Source organism: Nipponia nippon, unplaced genomic scaffold (assembly GCF_047370975.1).
Source record: "Nipponia nippon isolate SJK-2023a ecotype South Korea unplaced genomic scaffold, ASM4737097v1 scaffold_2, whole genome shotgun sequence".
Lineage (NCBI taxonomy): Eukaryota > Metazoa > Chordata > Aves > Pelecaniformes > Threskiornithidae > Nipponia > Nipponia nippon.
The window spans coordinates 86665404-86687253 of record NW_028262336.1 but is presented as its reverse complement, the minus strand read 5'-3'; the positions used below and the strand labels follow the sequence as shown (position 1 = coordinate 86687253).

The 21850-nt window shown below is 42.7% G+C and overlaps 1 protein-coding gene across 11 annotated transcripts in view; it reads right to left on the bottom strand.

The window, feature by feature from the left end:
* KLF12 (KLF transcription factor 12) overlaps positions 1-21850 on the bottom strand; it is a 247864-nt gene that overhangs the window by 67930 nt on the left and 158084 nt on the right. For all 11 annotated transcript variants that reach the window (XM_087757468.1, XM_087757477.1, XM_087757479.1 and 8 more), the window contains one exon: positions 10535-10670. In XM_087757468.1, the coding sequence (XP_087613594.1) occupies positions 10535-10670 (136 nt within the window). The remainder of the gene's footprint in view (positions 1-10534; positions 10671-21850) is intronic.

The following is a 21850-nucleotide window of genomic DNA, read 5'->3' as shown; positions in this document are numbered from 1 at the left end:
TTTTTATGCCAGATGTGGGTGGCTGCACCACTGCTGCCACTGGCCGTCACATTTTTAAACAGAGTGAATGCTGGTAGGAAGAGGACAGCATGCTCTGGGTGTTAAACCAGGTAGAAATAGGTAAGCTGAGAACAAAGTACTTGGCCTCCTATTTTCCATGATGGGAAGCTGGGAATGTAAGTTGTTTTTTTTTTCTTTTTTTTCCAAACTGTATTTTAATGAAAAACTACAGGTCAGAAGCCCAAGCTCCAAAGAGAGCAGCAATGACCCATAGCCAAGTACCTAGCAGGTAAGCAGAGCTGGCTCTAGGAAGCTGGTTGCTCTGCCTGTTGAACTTCAGAGCATTTAACTCTGTGTTGACTGTATTGTGTGAGTGTGGGTGCCTTGTGTGGGTGCCTTGTGTAGGTGCTCTGAAACACTGCTGGAGCCAATCGCCTATTTTCTAACCTCACAACACCTCCACCAGACCGCCCCCAAAGCAGGCAAACTGCACCTCGTCTCAAGTGCCTGTGCCGCTATGGTTCATCTTGGTTCTGGGCACCTGCAGTACTTCACACATGTTGTGAACGTTTGGGGATAGCGGTACCGCTGTGCCACGCAGTACATTGACAAGGATGTACCTGTTACAGAATCGCAGGTACTTGGTAGTTCCTCTCAAGCAAGAGGAACAACACATTTTATTTTGACTACGCCTCAGTAGTGGCTAAGAATCTCAGAAATGATGTGGTGATACAGACAGCAAGTAGTTTGGAAGTGGAAATGTTGAGTGCAAAGGGAATCAACCTGTTCAGCTGAGTAAATAATTTTCAGCAAATAATTAATTTATTATACAACATTATCCTGTTACTCTGCTCATGAAACTTTTATGACTGAGATTTCAGTCATTATTTCAGTTCCTCCTGTGAACTTATTTATAAATGGTTTGACTCTTTGGCCCTGATAAGCAACTGATCACAGAAATAGCAATGGCCATCAGTTCTTATGAGGAACACCAATGGTGACTTCTATGTGAAGTGATCTGTCCATCCGACAGCACTGTGTGTCCCTGATTGATCACACAGCATCCCAGCCCTGTGCTAAATATTATATTTTTAATGCAAATAATTGAGGGAGACATTTTGACAAGACTGAGCCTGCTGCTGACTTTTAACAAGTCGGTAAATGCAAGTATTTCTTTTTGTGCCCACTGGCAGCTTCTGCTCATTTCCAGGTTATTTTGTTTTCCAGGCTCTGTTTGCAACGCTGGAGATTTCCACCAGCAGCAGATACTGTAGGCAAGCCTTAGGACGAGCACTTTTCAGGGCAGCCTCTGACCTCAGTACCTGCCAGCCTGCTCCGCACTGCCTGAGCTTAGCGATACATGCTAGGCAAGAGCGGTTTGGCCGTTGCTGCCTCCTCTGATCCACCCTGGTCTCTTCCTTAGTTTCTGCCTGCCTCAGCTTTCATATTTCCTTGCACCGCTGTATCCTGTGGCAACTCAGCATATCCCAGAAGGGTAAATAAATAAAAACATGACCCAAAACTTCATTCTTGACGCATCTTTTGTTTGTCATGGCTATAACGATGAAGGTGCTTGACTTGACTCTGAAACCTGTGACTTATTACTTCTGACACACCTCAGGATTAGACGCTATTATCTCAGCCATTGCGTTGTTTTACTCCTTGTTTCAGCCTTCAGTTCCTTTCATTTTGGCTAGAGTAACTTCATATGTGTGGTGGCTTTAAGCTCCAGTTATCCTTTTCTTGATGTGCCGAAAATAGTAACACTCGTCCTCTGTTGCATACACATGGAGAACGACACCTCCTTGGCACACAGGCTCAGCACGAAGAACTCTTCCATATCCATCACCCAGGAATTTCCTTTCATTCCTCTTTATCTCCAGCCTAAAAAGAACTTGCTGTGAGACATGAGGTTGCGGCGGAGTCACTACTAGTGAAAGAGGATTGAACTAATAAAGGGGAAAACCTAGCACAATCTTCTCCCATTGTGAAGGAAAATGGCAGAAAAAATGTGGGATTTTTTATTTTTAGATCCCTGTATTCACATGCTCACTCAATTATGCCTTGCTAAACAGTGTTCCTCTCTTAATAGCGCCCTCCTTTGCATGCAGGTTACATACCTGTGACCTACACAACTTTTTTTGTGTTTTTGCATGCATTGATCTAAACACTCAGGAAACATTTTTCCATGAATCAGTATAAGCACTGCTATTAAGATTTAATTGTGCTGCATGTTTGTCTGTCACAAAATCACAGGAACTGCCTTATGGAAAAGGAAAGATAAAAATTTATCTGATCTAGATAATGAAAAAAGAAGTAATTTTGGCTCAAGTGACAGCAGAGGACAATGCTCTTTCTTTTTCTTATCAGTAAGTCAAAGTAGCAGTTCACTGAGATAGTTTTATTGTGGCTTTTTCTGGCAGCATTCTGTTATCTAATCTGCACTGATGAGTATTTGCTACAGTTCTGAATTTCTTAATGCACACAGCTCTGCCTCTGCTTTCTGTGCTGATTTAGAAAGAAAAAATAGAAAAAGCTGAATAACGAATCACTGGGGAAAGAGATGCCAAATAGGTATACAAACTGCTAACTGGGTAGCAGTAATGCATAATGTTATTTATAATTCATTCTTCGGTGTCATGCTCTTCAAGCAATTACACAATGCCTGCCTCCCTATCAATAAAATGCATTTCACATATCTAACCACTAATGACTCAAGCTTCACCCTGGAGCAACACATTGTAGTGGATTAAGCATGGGACTAGAAGGCAGACATTCCGGATCCCAGCTCATCTGCTTTGCTGCATGGCCTTGAGCAAGTCACTAACCTGCGGATAATTATAATATTTGAACACACAGGGGACCTGTACAATTTAATTAGTTAATGTTTGCAAAGCACTCCAAAGATAAAAAGTGCTATATGAATTATAATCATACACTCTTGTTTTGGGGCATTTTATTCCAAAGCACATTTATGTAAACATTTTTAGTAATGTAGAATCCCAATAATGGCAAAGTTTGATAACTACCTTGGAATGATTGGCACTTCTTAGACAAAAATTTAAAGTAATTAACAAATTTCATCTATTTTTGAGAAGACAATTATATGAGACAGTTCAATATAGACACTGAACTGAAGCTGGGAAACAAGATCTTTCAAAGTTTGCTTGTGATGGATAAAGGTAATGAAAGAGACATACAGAAAGGTATATATGAACCCCTACATGTTACAAATACCTCTCTTGCTGCACCATGTTGGTCCCCAAAATAGCCTAAGTGTTGAGTTACTTTTTTTCTTTTTAGCATCCAGACTTCTGTTACAGTTTTAAGATTAATCATTAGACCCAATGAAGTTAATGGTAAAACTCCTCTGGACTTTAGCAGAACCAGGATTCCTTGGTTCTTCCAGCTTATTATGCATTTCATTTAAATATTTATCTTAAAAGGAATATATTACTCCTAGCAATGGTGTGATAAAATATGTACTGAAGAGCAATGTCTAGCACTTCAAAGTGATTCAAAAGAAGAGAACAGACATCCTAATGGCAATGTGTCCTTCCTCTAGATTCATCTACTCAACAGTCATGGTAACTTAATGTTATAGGGGAGATAGGAAAACATAATTTTGTGTAGACCAAGCTAAAAGCACTTTTCTTTTCAAATTAGCTTTCTTCAGGGAACAATTTGACAATATCCCTACCTCCTAATACAGTGTCATTTAAGCAATACCATCCTTTCAAAGCAAGCAGCGATGTCAATTTCTTTGTAGAAGCTGCTTTTGATTTACAGTTGCCATCCACCTGGCACTTGTTCCTAATGATCGCTGGCTGATGGGAAATCTGTTAGCCTGGCAAAAGGCTCTGGGACATATACCAGCAAATTTCCACACCAAAAATCCTAGAAGCTCTGTGCATTCACAGAATGGCATCCTTTGATTTTACTGCCCAACTGTCAAGTTATTAAACTTTTTTTTTTTTTGGTAAAACATTGCATATGCAAAAAAAAAAAGAAAAAATAGAAAAAGAACCTTTTTAGAATAGTATAGGTCCATTTGGATTACTGAAACCAAAGACTCAAAGTTAGTGCCTAAAGACCAATTCCCAAAGGTATATAGGGCTTTCAGGCTTTTGCAGTAGAAGTTCTTAGTACAGCTTTAGGCATATTCATTTTTATACACAAACAGAGGATTCTGAGAATTGAAATTCTACTAGAAGAGAGTTTGTAAAGTGCCATGTAAATACACTGTAGAAGAAGTCAGTACTTCTTCAGCGAGTTATCTGAACCACATGCAGGTACAGAAATCACACCTATAGTAGTTGTACAGGCCCAAAGTTTAGATGTACTGGTTTAGTTTCTTCTTGAGTCACAGACTTCCAGCATGGCCTTAGAAAATCACGTATTGGGGGACTCCTCATATATAACTTCAGCAATGTTGAGGTTTATCACTCTCCCTAAGCCATTTGTCCAGGCTCATTTATAAACATTGGGGAAGGCAGGCACCTCCGAAAGGCAGATGATCACAACTGATGAGATGATTGGACCTAGAACTATGCACATCTCTCCACTGAGGAAATGCAAAAATATTTGAGCCTAACTTTTAGATTACATTGTGAGAGATGAACCTTGCTGCAAGGATATGTCCAAGCTGGACAGTCCATACTGCCCAGAGGTTCCCTAAGCTAGCTGAGACACAGCACGCCTCTGCCAGCTCAAGGGTGCCCTTGGGTCATTAGCCAACTTCCGACCCAACAACGCTTTTCACTGCAGAAACCTTTTCCGCCACAGGAAACATATCTGAGACTGCTAACAAAAAATAAGACAGAACTAGAAAAGAAACATCCCTGAAATAATGACACAGTGGGGGCATCAACCGTAATACAGATGATTGCCTGCCTTACTGGGCTCTATGTCACCAGTGTCTTTCACTTACGTATCTGCATACACACCTCTCTCTCTCTAAATGTTTAGTAAGTCAGTTCAGTTTGTAAGGTGACTGTCGAAGAGGCTGAGGAAAAGCCCCATGGCGTAACAGCCTGTGGGGAGGTGGGAGGCCCGTGGGCAGTTCTGCTTTCTGAGTTTGGGGTCCAATGCGCCCCCAGGAGCGTTGCAGCAACCATGTGATCTTCTGCTGTAAAGCCTTAGTGCAATGGAAAAACACATCCCAGACTTGGGAAATCTTCATGAGAAAAGTAAAATTGAAACTGATGTATTCTCATGATTTTGCTTTAGACAAATTAGCATTCTCCAGTGAAAAAAACTGCTTTATTGAGAAATTCTGGACCATCACTAGTCAGTTCTCCATCTGTAAAATCGCCATCCAATTGTGTGCCAGTTTTAAAATGAGCATTTGTTCATGGAGGGCGGATGTACCAGAGGAGAGAGAAGCAAAGTTCACACAAGTACTGCCAAAACACCCTCACTTATGTTTCTTGGAGACTCAGAACAAAGTATTTTGTCTGTAGCTAGAAGAAAAAACTGAGGTGAAAGCTCCCTATAATGAATAGCACAATGGTAGTAATGACTGCAGCTGAAGCAGGAAAACAGACAACATCAGTGTAGAAAATGAATGGCTGATGGGAACACAGTTATAAACCTCAAAAGAGACAAAACCCAACCACAGAAGTTGATTTACACTGAAGAAGAGGAGGGAGAAAAGATCTAAGGAGAAAAATTCAGACTTGAAAAATACATACCAATTTAAGAGAGTACATTGGTACTGCGTACCAGACACAGCTGTCTGTCTGCTGTGGAATTGCTTTTTTCACTAGTGCAGCATCCAAAACTATCTTCCACTGTATTGCAATAGTAAAAGCCAGCAGAATTTCAAAATAAAGTAAGATGATCACATTAGTATCAATGACATAATGCAGCCAAAGAGAACGGGAGGTAGGGTCAAAGGCCCTAATCTCATTTTCATACAAGCACCCAGCAGCACCCAGCTCAGCGCAAAGAAGAGTTCACGCTGAAGGTCACCACGGTCACATCCAAATGACAAATCACATTTCTGTGAATTAACTGCAGCTATAACTACAAGTATTCAGGATTTCCTCTCTGAATTTTCTGTCCCTCCATCACCCTGGAAAAACAAGAAGCTATCTTAAGCATCACCAGTTTATATGCACAGTCCATCTTCTCCTTGACATTATTTGAAAGAAAAAAATGGTTCTGTCAAAGGGGTTCCCTCTGCCTACATCCCCTAAGGAGCAAAAAGTCTAGAGAGAGAAAGAGATATTTCTGTATCTTTGGATTTTTACCAATTCACTGATCAAAAGTTCATGCTAAAAATCACCCTCTGCCTCTCCCGCTTCTGCTCTCAGCCTCTGCAAGTAGGAGATCTTATGTCGTGTGTGTTCAGGGAGAGAGAGCTCCATGCGGTAAGGTAATGTATTTTACTGCGCAAGTGTGCAGGGAAAGAAGGAGATGAATGCCCTGTTCAGGGTTTGCATTACTACGTACCATGGAAATGGCTCCTGAGCCCCGCTGCATCAGGGCTACCTAGGGATGGAAGGGCTGCCAGGCTGAGGGAACAGCATGCTGCCTCCAAGGGGGGCCCTTAAGAAGTTTTACTGGTTGCCTAGGGCTTGACTAACGCCTTCTCTTCCCTTGGCTTCATAAAGATTTCTAGAGAGTATCTGAGATTTGACCCTGAATATATGATGCTATTCTTGTTGTGTAATAAGCATCACTGGTGTCAGGCGTATAGAGGCAAATCTGCTCTTTGTTACAGAGCTACACGTCAAAATGAGTTTGTAAAACACGCTACAAAGAGGATGAAATGCTGCTTACAATGCAAAGCCCACTGAAATCTACATATTGCTGCAATATTTATTATCAGCCAGAGCATATTATCTGAGATTAATAAATTGTTCTTAGTCCATATTATGGTAAGGCATAGCAACTGCCATAAAGCAGCACTGTCACATAAAGAAATTTCACCAAAGTACCCTGCTTGAAATAATGACTTTGTTTATCTATAACTTTACATTATTGATTGGGTTTGCTGAACTGAAGAGGGACTATGAAGTCATTCCAAAAGAACTACTGAGAAGTCTGGAAGCTCAGCCAACATAAAGCTAGCAGCAAGAAGGCAATTTCCCCGAGAAAAAAAATAGTCATACTTGCTTATTTTACAAATACGCAAGCAAACTACATTCTGTTTAAGTAAAGAAGAACTAATGCCAAACATGTGGCTTTTAGTGTCTGATTGTCACAATTTTTACTGGTAAGAATTTTTTTCTTGTAAGACTATAGTGGACCTGAAACAAAGCAGCAACGCAGGAGGATGCCATCCAGTTTTTGAGGACATGAAAAGCAAAGCTTTCATATAGGCATTCCAGACTGTCCTATGATCCAGCCACATATGGGTAACTTCCAAGACAACAAGCTTAAAAATGGATGTATTAAAAAACCAATTCCTCCCCAAACACTGACTAGTTGATTTCCTTCAGCTCGTGGTTAAAACCTCAGCATTGCTAACCCCACCTGGCAGATTTAGATCCAAGGGAAGATGTTGGAGCATTCAGCATCGTCCTGTCACTCCCAGTTCTGGCGCACTGACTCCCCAGTCAGGCACCGTGGATTGCCTTACCCTCACCTCACACCAGAGATCTGCAGTGCTGACATGTGTGTCCCAGGCAGCTGTCTGCACCACCTGCACTCAATGGAGAGGAACAGGCGCTCATGGGCTCGAGTCTCTCTCTCTCCCTAAATTAGACAGCTAGAATAGGTCGAAAGAATTACCGCCTGGACACAGCAACTGCTATGCGGCCCGTATGCAGGGAGGCGAGATAACTAGCGCAGATGCAGATAGCTACATTGCAGATGTCTAACTACGCAAGACGAATCCTGAACCCCACAGACAGCGGCCAGGGGAAGTCAGGAGCCTCACCAAGGCAATGCCTCATAGCCCCACACATTGCATGAGGGGCTGCACAAGGACCGACCCAAAGCAAACACCTACCACAGGGTATATGAAATCCCTTTCTGCTCCTGAAGACTAGGTGGCAATAGGCAAATATATATACATACATATATATATTTATAATCCTTATGCAGGATAATTTAAAACATGTCTGAAAACCAACCAGAAAAAGGCCAACTGTTGCCTCGCACCTGCCACCAGCACCTACAAACTAGGCTTGGTATTTTGTTTAACAAAGACCAGATTGCACAACAGCAATCCGGTATTGAAGGAAAGGATGCTGCCATCCCTTTGGAGGTGCCATGCTGCACTTCCCAGCCAGTATCCCACAAGAAGAGAAGACTGTCTCTCAGCAAGAAGTTATTTTTTGTTGTTAACTGTATAACTATTCACAAGAAAGAGCTTACAAGCTCACTTAAGAAAGAACACACTCCATGGGACAGTCTTCTAGACTCTGAGGTCCAGCCTGCCTCACTTAGGCACTTGGCGTAGACCTACGCTGTACTGCCTACTGAAGCAGTCTTTCTATGCATGCCCCTGCGCTGCCCGGTTATTCAGCAGAACAGTAGGTGCCTTTCCACAGCCTCAGAGGAAATTCCTGTCTGCTAACTTTAGATGCTGAAATTGAGCACACAGGATCTCCCTCTGGAAGGCTTCAAAGGCACTTTCCTCTCTGCAACAAGGGTACGTAGAATGCGGGCTTTTATTATCGGTGGACTGCTTTGCTAAACGTCTAATATTAAGGTACGCATTAGATGCCTAAATGAAGAATAGGGCCCGCCTGTAAGGCACTATATTATAGACCAAGAAAGAAATGGACTGAGCGGAGTCGGTATAACGTGCTAACGTCTCTTTTCAGCTCAGCAGCTGTATGTCTGGTGTCTGTGACTGAGAATGAAGTGAAAAAGAAGACAAATTGCAGATCGCAGTCAAATTAGATTTTCCTAATAGGGCTTTTGAAATAAACTAACAGATTACTGTTTAAATAAAACCTGTAACAAGAATGAGTTGATGTTATATTATTAAATTTCTTAATTTAATTCTTAAGCTCCAGAGCCAGCCAAGTAATATTCAACACATTTACCTTCACAAACTGTGGAATGCATTGTGGAAAAGCTAAAAAAGCTTTTCATGGTTAGACCAATTCTTTAAGTGTTCAAGCAATATCAATCACAGAGAACAGTATCTGCTTGCCAGTCATATGTTAGAAGTATTTGCTAGCACCGCATGCTTCCTCTTTCTATTAATTAGGCAGAACCATTTAGTGCAATATCATGAGGGGTTGTTTTATTTTTCTGGTTTATTATGTGTGCTATAAACTGAGAAAAAAATACTTAGCACTTCAGGGCCTGGTGTTGTAACTATCAAATTCAAAATACGTGAGGCCTGTCTATCAAGCGATAGTGTCACTGGTGAAGAAACCTTGCCTTCCTTTATCACCATCACAAGGGGAGCATGCTAATTACAGTGAGAGCCAACGCCTTGCCTTGCCCATAGAGAACTCCCACTCTGCTTAAGGGGAATATAGGTTTGAGGTTACTCCGCTTGACTAGAAAATGAATTAGTGGATGTCTAGTGAAAACCTCCAAAAAATAGTTCCCCCTCAAACATGGCTTAGTTTCCTCTAAGCAAATAGGACATTGCTTTAGAAATGTCAGCACTTTTGGCTACTGATGGCCAGGAAAACAAAGCAAAACTAAGTACTTTTAGGTAAGACGTTTAAAATGTATCTATAATAAATTCTATAATAACAATGTCTAATAGCCTTTATTATATCCCTTCCTATTTAATAACATCCAGAATGCCCGTATTTTGAACCTCTCAGATAAAGTGTTTTGTGGGTCTAGCACAGGCTTCAGTGCCTGGAGGCTCTAGTTCTATTTCCAGCTCTGCTTCAGACCTACAGGGTGACCTTTACGCATAACCTCATTTTCCTCACCTATAAAATAGGGATATTAATACTTATTTACCTCACAGTTGGTTCCCTTCCAGCTGCTACAGTGACTGAGCAAGCTCATGCATCTACAGAATTGCTAATGTTCATGATAAACTTTTACTTTTTTTTTAAACAAGCCATACAGACATTACATTAAGAAATTATTTGTCCATCCAGTGAGTAGAAGTACACAGAAAAATAATAGCAATGGAAAAACTGTTCAAAGCCCCTCACTAATTTATTTTCAATGATACTGTCCTTCAGGAGAAATGTAGGTAGTTCCTCTTTGACAGCAACTAGAAGAAACTTCTTGATGCTGCTTTCAGTCACAAAAAAAATTCCATGTTTTTTGAGTGAAAGTCTAACCTGGTCTCCCTTTGAAGAGGATATAAAAACACTGCAAGCTTTGCAAGTAAATAAAGGGGAAGAAACAACTTCAATTTGAAACTTTACCTAATAATGAGGACGGAGAGAAAGAAAGGGAGAGAGAATCAGAGAGGGATGAGAGAGACAGCCATCTCTTCCTAAAGGTAAGGAAGCTACACAGAAGAGATGCTGGCAGGTATGCCAGCCCGCAGCTGGGGGGACACCCCCGCGGCACCGCCGAGGGCCGGTGCCTCCCTCGGCCAGGGAGCACCTCAGCAACACTCATCTCGCTCTGGGAATGTGATACTTACTCTTGTACTGCTCTGGCTATGGAGAGCGCTGTAGATCCAGTTTCATTAACGCTATCTAAGGTCACATTTGGCAGGTCGTCATCATCACTGTCACTTTTAATTTGTCTGGGAGATAGGCCTCGGGGGTCCATTTGTGCTGGAAAGAGACATATAATGGATTAATACGAGCGTGCTGAAATTAATCTCATCCCAGAACAACATAAGGGTGCACAACACATCTGCTCGCTCGGGCTGGATGGCACCGCTTTGTGCTGAGCTTCCCAAATCAAGTGATGGATTCTCAAAGGCACCTAGCAGTGCTACAGCGAGGCGCGAGCATTACCAGCGGCGTGTAGGCGTGCGAACACACACAGGCTACACCAACGCATTCAGCGGACCTGAAATAAAACTGTGTGTGTAATATTCATCAAAAACTCAGTTTATCCTCAAGTTACTTATTCTGGATGTCTTCAGAAAGCAAAGGGAAAGGGCTATGTCTGTTTTGCACAACACAGCACACTCAAGAGTAAATTTTACAGCAAAATTTCAGGAACAATCTTTGATTTCAACTGTCCATCATGAGATACCAGGCTGGGAACCATGTCACTCCAGTTAACTAAAAGTTAGGTGTCAAAAACCCCTCAGTTGTACTCATTTCTGACTCATTTCAACACCACTGTCAATCTCTGAAGGAGCCTCCCCTCCACATTACATGTGGCAAAGCTGCTGCATGTAACTTCACACAGGCAGCTAACTTTCTGGTGACTGATGTCGGCTAGGCTTAGGCAGATTTTTTTGAAAAGTCACATAGTCTCGGGTCTTAGGAACAGCCGAAATCAGGAATTGCACGATTGTTTTGTCCATCCACAGCTTACAGTATCCATATGGTATGGCAGTGCGCTGGGTGCAGGTGCCCAGGTGCTGGCAGCAAGGGCTGCAGGGGCGGCCTCTGTCAGGAGAGGCCGGGGCTGCCCCATGCCAGACACAGCCAGGTCCAGCCGTCTCCAGTGGACCCACCGCAGGGCACGGCTGAGCCCCTCAGCCAAGGTGGTGGCACCTCGGGGAAAGCGTATTTAAGAAAGAGCAAAAAAAACGCCACGCAAGCAGAGCGAGGAAGAAAGTGTGAAAAACAGCCCTGCAGACACCAAGGTGAGAGGGGAAGGAGGAGAGGACGTGCTGTTCTGTGGTGGAGCAGAGATTCTCTTCACCTGAAGAGACCACAGTGGAGCAGGGGAACAGCATGAGGAGGAAGGAACAACAGAGAGGAGCTGTTACAGACTGACCACAGCTCCCATTCCCCATCTCCCTGAATGAAGGAGTTAAGTGGAGCCCGGAATAAAGGGGGCGGAGGGCAGGTTCTTACTGTCCTAATCTACTTCTAATTGGCAATAAATTAAATTAATTTTCCCCAAGTCAAGTCTGTTTTACCCGTGAACGTAATTGGTGAGTGATCTCCATGTCTTTATCTCAGCCCATGAGCTCTTCCACCTTATTTTCTCCCCCATCCTGTTGAGGAGAGTGTGAGAGCAGCTGGGTGGGCATCTGGCAGCCAGCCAAGATCAACCCACCAGAGTTACATTTTGTGCCAAAAAGAGATGGGAAAGGAATGGAGAGCAGAAAGGTAGGCTACCTGCCTTCCCTTTTATCCTGGCTGCTGCCCTCCAAAGGGAAGTAAGCACAGCCTGCATATGGGCAGGGGGAGGAAACCAAGAAATGGGTGTGAGGGGAACTATGAGGCACAAGGGTGCCTTGGGATAGTCCTGAGAGGAACTGGGGGTTGCTTGTGTCAGGGGACAGACCCAATGACAAACTTCAGAGGTGATGTAGAGAAAGAGACATTCCTCCTCAGCCATTAAATACCACACATGATTAGTAAGTGCTGAGAGACAGGGAAAGCAGCTGGAGTAGAGAGCAAAACTGGAGAGATGCCTGACGCTGCGAAAGAGGAGCAGGAAGGGGAAGATAGGCAAAGAGATTTGTTGAAATATGTGTTTGTTTTGTTTGGCTAGGTGAAATAGGGGAATCCAAGATTATTTATTTAAAAAACTAACTGTTAAGTTTGTTAGCTTGTGCTGTCCTGTATTGCAGTGTCAGATATAGGACAACTTCTGGGCCTTGCGATTTGCTTTTCAAGAAAAGTAGCTGTCATTCCTACTCAGCTCAGGCTAACCACAGCCCTGGACAACAGGTATCACAGGCTCCCTTTAGAGATCATGAACAGTTCAGCAAGCCTATGGCTAGACAGCAGGTCCAAAAGTCACAGTTAAATTCCCATTTTGCCATGTTTCTTATGTTACCGTGTTCACTGACTCTAGAAAAGGGACTGAGTTACACTGAAGAATGAGAGGGCTGTAGATACTCCAGGAGCTGTGCAGCCATAAAAGTAGCACTGATGGATAGCTGGGCTCTTGAAAAGAAAGCCTTCCCCAAATGAGTTATGAATCGAGGGAAAGTTGGTCTTAAATTTTAATTTATGTCTTAGCTGTGAACCACCTCTGAGTAAAAGAACAGTGAGTGATTATAACTACCCTTCAGCTGCATTTTTTTATGTTTAAGGACTTCATAAAGAAAATACTATTAACATACGTTCAGTAAGCTGATGCAACAATCCCTTCTGGAAGCACAGTGCATTTACAGATGCACAGTGTGACTTCTCTTAGCTTTCTACTAGCACAGTTTAGGAGCCTCAGTAATGCTGGCTACATTTGGACTGCTTATTATTTCTTAATGTGTGGTAAAGAAAACACCTTTTGCTTATCAAAGCAGAGACTGTTGACAATGAACAATGACCTACATGAGACAACCATACAGCAACTTAGAAATTGTTCCAAACATTTAATTGTTTCAGGTAGAATGAGCACCATTCTGACTGTGCTTCTGAAAATCACAACTTACACATAATGGTACTCAATGCATACCTGAGCATTAGGGATAATCTAGTACTTGATTTAAGAGCAACTGAACCACCTAGTCAGCTGATTTAGCCCCAGAAAACTATTTGGAAAGAAGTGCTATTTTTGAGGATGTCTTGTTCCCTAATGTTCCTTCTTCAAAGCAACTTTAAGTATGAGATTATTATTACTTATTTCATTACTTCTTCAGTTTTTTTTGAAGTGAATCTCAGTACAAGAAGTTATATGTTTGTATCTGCCCAGTATTTAAATGCTGCTATACGTGATGCTTTTATGAAAGCTAATGTTTGTAAATAAAATTAAAATTGTAACAAAAAACTATGTATGTGATACTTTGTATTAATGGTGGCTTAATCTGATTTACACTGCAGCAGAAGTTTTAAGGAGCTAGCTCAGAAACTTTCTTAATGTTTAAACCTAAGCCTAACTTGAAATCACGAAAGTTGTCACATAATCTAGTCTGTAATACAGTTATTATACACAAATTTTGATTACTTAAGTGTGAATACACCTACATAAAGAGACAGTATCAATGTGTATGAAAAATCTTACATACTTTTGTTCCTTATAAGACATGCTGTTTCATTTTTATTGCAGATTGCCAGCTCTTAAGATATTATTGAGACTCCTATGGTATTTGGTGTTGTTTTTAGATTACCAGAGGAATGTGCTAGGATGAAAACTCTCAATTACATTAAAACGCTACCTTCTTTTTGTTTCTGCTCAGCGAGGTAAATCCTATTCTGTATACTCCTGCCATAGCCATGAAGTTGCCAATGGGGTTGTGCTTTTGCACCTAGGGACAATTTGGCCCACTGGACACGGTTTGCCCCACCAGACGCCAACGTTTGAGCACATCACAAGGTGCTGTGACACTTGAGCATGGTGAGAACAAAAGGCGAGGAATGGAAACGTATCAGCGGGCAAATCAGCGGGTGGGTAATTCAAGGACATTTTTTGTTATATTTTTGCAGTGAACCCAACTAAAGATGATAATTAAATGAGAGAATGATCTAGGGATTATTCCCTTATTTTTTAATGTCGGCCCACATATACACCCTTTTTTGTCCCCTCCTCCACTTGTGACGTCTTCTCAGCTTGCAGACTTGGGTGGCCGAGGCGCTGGGGAGCCGAGGGAACTAACCGGGAGGCTGAACTGCACCGCTGCCAGCTGGTGTAAACTGCCCTGCTTTCTCATCAGCATGGCTGCAGTTGCTGCGGGGAAAAACAGCCTTTAAAGTTATTCTCCTCCCCCAAATGAGCCACGTGAATAACCAACTGGCCAAAAGCCTAACAGATATCTCCTCCTCACCACCCACTACAGTGTGCAGTACAGGATTTTTATACATTCAGAGTTCATGACTCCTACTTATGTCAACAGCTTTGACTTTCTGTCGGACATCTAAGAACAACTGTCGAACTGCTGGCACCAAGGTTTATAAATACCAGCAGCAGTTCATAAACACTGAATTAAGAGTAATTATTGGCCTAACGAACATCAAGCTGAAAAGAATGAAGAGATGCTGGCAAGAGATAATTTAGCAAATGAGATGAAAAAGGTGGAGGACAAGTGAGGAATGGCATGTGACTGGCAAGCAAGGTGGAGGAGAGCCCAGAAAACATGCCAGTGCATTTTAAACTCCCTTCGTGCTGTACCTTGCTCTGACGACCAAGCTTTTCCTTGAACTTAGGACCATGGGTCCAGAAGGTACCCAGCTGGGTCACTGAATCGAGTCCTCCCTATCACAGGCAGACACATTTCATTAATAAAGCTCAAGCCTTAAAAATGAGCTGGTTTTCTTGCCCTTGCTACTCCTCTTGAAAAGCAAGGTTTGTCCGACAGAGCTATCCAGTGGTTTTGTGAAGTGTGAATGAGACTAAGGCGAGGCAAGCAAAAAGAAACGAGTCAGAGACCGCTTTTGTGGGACAAAGGTGTCATTGAAGGAGTGCACAGGAGCTACAGAAGCAAGCTGTTAGCACTCCACGCTGAAAAGACTGGCGAGCCAGGGGAGTTACTTAAGAAAGTCTGCAAGTACTGAAGGCTGCAAGCGGCCACGTCGCTTTCCATCCTTGTTAGCCTCCAGAAACAATGATCCTTTTTGCTAAGGAAAGTACAGAGAATTGCTCTTGATGCATGTACGTATATGCAATCACTTCTCAATCGCCCCTTTGCCAAACTGTAGCAAAAAGGAGTTTCCCTTCGGGCAGTATGAGCGAATTCACTCTCTGCACTTGTTTTAAGGTAAGACGTGCAAATGGGTCTCATGTAAGGCTCATACCAGCCTGTAAATACTCTAATACAATTAATATTGTATCTGCCAACTGACAGTTGCCAGTAGGAAAAAATCTGATCTGGATCAGATAGAAGCTTGCTTCTATTTCTATCGAACTAAAGTTTCTGGCTTTAAAATTTATGCTGGCTGTGGGGCCAGACAATACCTGATTCCGTTTCTCAGGACAAAATTGCCCCTTTTACTGTGCTGGAACAGACTTAAACTTGCACAGCAACTTTCTCATACGCACTGATTGAATTTGTGCTTTCTGGCACGCGGCTGCCTGGTGTACAGGATTAGCCATGTCACGGAAGCAGAATCTCTGGGAAGAACCCAGCCTGCCGCCTGCTAAGGGCAGACGAACCCTTCGGAAAAGGATGCAGCCTCCATCTTTCCAGGGAATAACCTGAGCACACGGCCACGCCATCAGGGTATTTTTCTCCTTCTCCACTCTCTAAACCGGTGCTCCTGTCCACATCGGGGCAACTCTTGGGAAGGGGGGACTGCAGATTTAAATGTCTCCAGACTGAGAAGAGCCCAGCACGCCTCCTCTTGCTACTCACATATGTGCTAGTTTTACTAGGCTGTTGGGTAAACACTATCTCCTGTCTGTCATATTGGGGTGGAGCCTGAATATGTCCTAATCGCTTTGCTTCTTTCCAGCAGCGATTATTTAGGGATACGAAGCTCAAGTGCTCTGACCTTGTCGGGGAAGGCCAAGCGCCATCAGAAATCCTGCAGTTATTTGCCTGTAGGTGGCCTGAATCTGGGCCCTTCTCGGTGTGAAAAGGGCCATACGCTGACATACTGCTATCACCGCTGGCAGTTTTCCGTTACCGCAACCTGATTTATTTTCTCCAGTCAAATTTCCTGCGAGTGAAAGAGATGAAAACTCATCCCATCAGTAGGCTCATGAAGACCCACTAGAAGTAATTTCATGTCTACAATCTTTGATTTAAAGGCAAATATGAGCCCCTTGGGTTAAAGATGAATGAAATATTTAAGAGCAGGAGAAAACTAAGTAACCACCAGGAGTTTTGCCTCTCTTTATAGCTAAACCACATAGTATTAACTAATGCTGAAATGACTCATTATGAGATGATCCTTGCTGGTGTGAAAGCAGAGAGAGAAAATTTCAGCATCCTGAAATATTGAAGCCTCTGGCTCACTTCATCTTAAAACCTCAGTTTTCTGCATTAAATTAACTAACTTCTCTGCTAACAACTTTGTAAACATACATACATGTAGGCCTGCTGATATACCACATCATAATAAAAACTGAGGAGTTGCTCTCTTAAATAAAAATCTATTTCTGCTTTTTGAAAGGATTTCCAAATTCAGAGTCCCTTCGCTTTTGTTTCACACATTAAACTCCCCACCCTGCTTTCTCTGAAGGATGCCTAATATTCAACCCGCTAATCAAAACGATTGCTCATGATGGGATTTCCAAGCAGCCCTGACATCCACCCACTAGACTTGCCAGCCACAAGCAGGGTTACACAGGTTTGCAGTGGGGAGAGCAACGCCACGGCCCATGCTAGGTGAGACGCCAGCCTGGATGGTAGGGAGGCCCCTCTGGGCTTGCTATCTCTGATCCACACCCAGGGGACATGCTTGCTCTTGCAAACATAGCCACAGATTTTTATTGCAATGGAAGTTGAAATTATGCAGAAACGTGAGGTACCTCAAACAAGCCAGAAAGAGTCATGCTTGCTGTTGCCAAATGTCTTTCTTAGAAGCTCCTCGCCAGTTGCTTCCAGTGCATGCTGGCATACAGCAGCTAAAAGAAGATTATCTCTGGCTGCAAGCAACAGTCGCTTTGCACTAACCTCCATTAGGAATGGAAAACCAAATACTACCCGACACTCCAAAAATTTACACTTACAAGAATCTCCTTAGTACTGCTGTTACACACATGTGTGTCCATGTGTCTGCAGAGCTGGAAGGACTGAAGTAACAAAGCGACATTCGTTGCCAAACTCCCAGAAGGATGATATTGGAAAATATGGTTAAGAAAATTATATGGCACTTGTGCTTTAGCACAATATGCTACAATCTGCCAGTGTCAGAAACGCTGTGGAAGATGTAGCTTGAACCTAATAATAATAGTCTGCCGCTCACAATGACCCCAGGACCCAATGGCACCTAACTGTACATTTCCATCAGCCCCCGGCCTCTCCGAGAGCCCTGGACGTCAGGACCTGGGTGACACTGGGAAGGGAAGGAAGAGCCTCTCACCTCCTGTCTTCAGGCACCTGTGTTGCAAATACAATTGCCCCAACCCTCCCATACAGCCAGCGGAGGCAGATGGGCACCTTCAGGGGTGCTGAGCCCACCCGCCTCTGTGCACTGCACGGGGAATTCGGTGGTGTGAGCCCCCCTCCTTCTCTGGCCAGGTGCTGGGGTACCGGCCCTAGCAGAGGAAAGTGGCTCAGTGCCCTGTTGAGCCACTGCGGACCCGCTCCTTGCTGGGAAGGGGAGGAAAGGAGCCTTTGCCATGCGACTCTGTCATGCCTTGGTTTTCTGGGAAAGGAGCACAAGTGTCTGGGGGACCTCAGTAAGCGCCTGAAGATGGCACAACAGCAACAGCACTGCACGGCCTCGCTTGCTCCCGCTCTCTCCCTGCCTCCCACCATTCGCTTACGGCCACAGAGGCTCTCGATCCCCAGCAGCGATGCTGAAGAAAATGATCTTTGGCCTCAGGGCCCTAGTGAGCAAATTGGGAAGAGGAGTAATTCACAGGGGGACACGGTAATCATCATAAAAACCAATTATCTGCCAATAGCTGTGAATATTGTAGTGTCTACACCCTAACTTTGGTCTCTATATTTGGCATACGACACAGTTCAGTACCTGAAATATTGCAAGAAGCAAATTGCTGGCCAAGAGTGACTTCTTTTGCTCTTTCTTAAACTGCCACTGTTTCAAATACCTCCGATAAAAAAACCACATCTGGGTGGACCAAACGCCAAGTAGAGGGACCGACTCATCTCCGTCCTTCTCGGTTACTCTTGGAAAATAGGTTTTACAACTGCGTAACCCCAGCCTCGTGCTGTAGCTTGACATCTGTCTCCAGACCATGAGTGGATACGAGCGAACATCCCCCTTCTTGGCAGTTTTACAGAGAACAGGAGCCCCACACCGAGTCACCCAGCAGAAGAACGCCAAAGGAGAACATCACAGGCGCCACTGCGCATTTTGAATGGTGCAAGCAACACTTCCCGATGCAGATGTGCACCAACTATTTAAAACAAAGCTCTCAGAGATTAAGTGTTATACTGGGGTTTTAGAAAACCGAATCCTGGTTTTATGGACCTAACAAATGCACTCATTGTGGGAACGATGGCATTCATGATTTTCTCCTCCTAAGCTGGTCCATACTATATGAAGCACATATATGGCATTTTTCTTCCTGTTTAAAGTTCATTATAAGCTCTTTATGCATTGGAAAACGCTCTGAGCGCACCTATCAGATTTTCAATCAAAACAGCTTGGTGTCTGGTAGGGGCAGCAGAATTGGTCGATTTATTTCATAAAACTTTATGTACAAAGCAGCAGTATCCATGAACTTAATGGTCAGAATATAGAGTCTACAGGGGTAATTTTTATTACAATTTATAGCAAGATTACCCATACTCCACAGTTTTTGGATTTTATTGAGATTTTATGGGACTACATAGCTAGAGCAGTTAACTGCACCCAGCATAGCTATGGTTCACAGAGAATGGGAATTGGCACGGAACACACAGTGTAACTAATCTACCAGAGAATATTAATTGCTATAATCCGATCACAGGCAATATTTAAAATCGTTTCACCAGTCAAATAACTTGCCATAAACCTGTAAAAGAATAGCTGTGTGAAGAAATACAAAGGTGAGTGTGATTGCATGGATGTAATATATGCACATATTTAAGCATCTCTGTCATTGGGTTGTATACATAAACATACAACACTTTTTTTAAGCAAAAGACTTTTCTCTTTCTAAGCTATTTGAATGCCACGAGACTTCATCTACACAGAAAACAAAGTACTGAGACTACTGAGATTTATATCTCACTGAGCATCCAATATACAAACACTCTATCATCAAATGTAAACAAGGAAAACAATAAGGACAGAGTATATTTAATATTAAATAAAATATTGCAAAGCCACTACAAACGGTAGCAGATTGCAAATTACATACTGCAACAGTCTAGAAATATTTTAAGACACCAGAAAGTTTCCAGTAGGTTGGTCCAAGGCACAATAAAATCCAAGGCAGGGATAAAATAAATGAGAAGTTTTATGCATGTGTTTCCGCTGGATCCAAATTTGTGGGCTAAAAGCAATTAGATCCAAGCTCAGCCCTGGTGAGAGTACAGAGCTGAAGGACCAGAGGTATTCTTTGCGTGGAAGAGAAGGAATTAACAGCTTCCAAAAGGTGCAGGGACTCCGGATATGTCAAAATGGACTTCCTCATCCTCCTTACACTGGGCTTCATCAATGAAGTTGGGATACACATCTACCTCATTCCCTTCCCCAAACCTGCTCCTAGTTAAAAACATACACGATGTTAAATCCACTGTTGATAAATCTTAGAAGAGCATGTGCTTCTGTAGCGGAAAAACCTAAGCATGTCACTAGTGAGTTGCCAGAAATATGACTTGTCTGGAAATTTAAGTAGAAGACTGTTTACGGGACTCCCCATCGTCAACCCAAGCTACTTTGTCTTCAAGCAACCTCATTCTCAATTTCAAATACCGCAGCATATCTTGTAACCTGTGTTTTAACTCTCCATTCTGGCAAGAATTACTATTTACTCTAGTTTTTAAATATATGCACCATGTCCAGTAACACAGGTCCCACCCTGAACGCAAGCCTCTCCTCTGCTTGCTTCTCTTCCTCGCTTGCCATTGCCACCCTGCTTCTCCTTTCCGAGAACCACTAATATTTCTTCCAGACAAACCAAGCAAACAGGGGGAGAGAGATTCAACATTTTGGGGGGCAGGAGGGTGGAGGTAGACAGGTTGGAATACATACAGCCGCAAAAGATTTTTATGCATAACAACAAAAAAATTACAGCTAAAGAAGAAACTCTCCGCCTCAATGCAACTCAAATCCAAAATAACCATCTACTAAAATGTAGAAAGGATAATCGCTTCACATGAAATAAAAAAGGCAACATTACTGGTTTTAATTAAGAGTCTCTTCCATAGCATAATTTATACAAACAGACCATATAATCTGACCTTTAAACATATGGAATGGTTCTCTAAATTTCTAAATTTGTACTACAAATTGAGTTTACTTTTGTGGAATAAACTTTACAGTAGGCAGAAATAACAGGCTGTACTTTAAAAAAAAAACAAGGGCAGTGGATAGTGTAATCTAGTGGTATTACCTGTTTTAAGTTACAGAAAAATCTGTAGCAAAAGGTACTGCATTTACTGCTTATTAATGTATCCACAGTGAAGAATATGGCATGTGTAAACTATGAAAAGACACAATATGTGTATTTTTGCTAGGTCTATACACAGACATAGCAACATAAAAATAGTCCACACCAGTGTCATTATGGATGTTTATGTATACGGGAAGCGGATGAAGTTCAGTTGGCAAATTTAAATTTATAATGTTCTGATTGCTGGATTTTGCAAGTGGTTGCGTCTTCTGAAAACTTTAAAACCCATAAGAGTGAGAACCCAAAAACTTGAACCCAAAACCTCAGAAATATCAAAGTTGCACAGGTGCTTGGTGCACCATCATGAAGAGGGAGCTTCTAGAAGGCCCTTCAATAAATGGAGTAACTCTTCTGAACTACAGAAAACAATTTGTAAGGATATTATCTTTGGCGAAATCTGCTGCTAGAGGGACACGATTTGCCAGTAGTATTCACGGATATCTTCTGAAAGCAAAGCAGCGGAAAGACTCAGGCTAATGGGACCAGAGTTCGTAGGGGAACGTGTTGCTGCCATGGCTGGCCCTTTCACTCCTGTCTGTTCAAGCCTCTCCTTGTTCCCCTTCACCCTGCCCAGATCTCTTTTCTACCCTCATTTTACTTCTTCCCCCTCCTCTGTCTCCAACCCACTTCTCCTCCTGAACATGTTCACACATCTGTAGCCATCTCACCACCTCTCCTTTTCTCCCTCCTTTCCCTTCAATCCTGC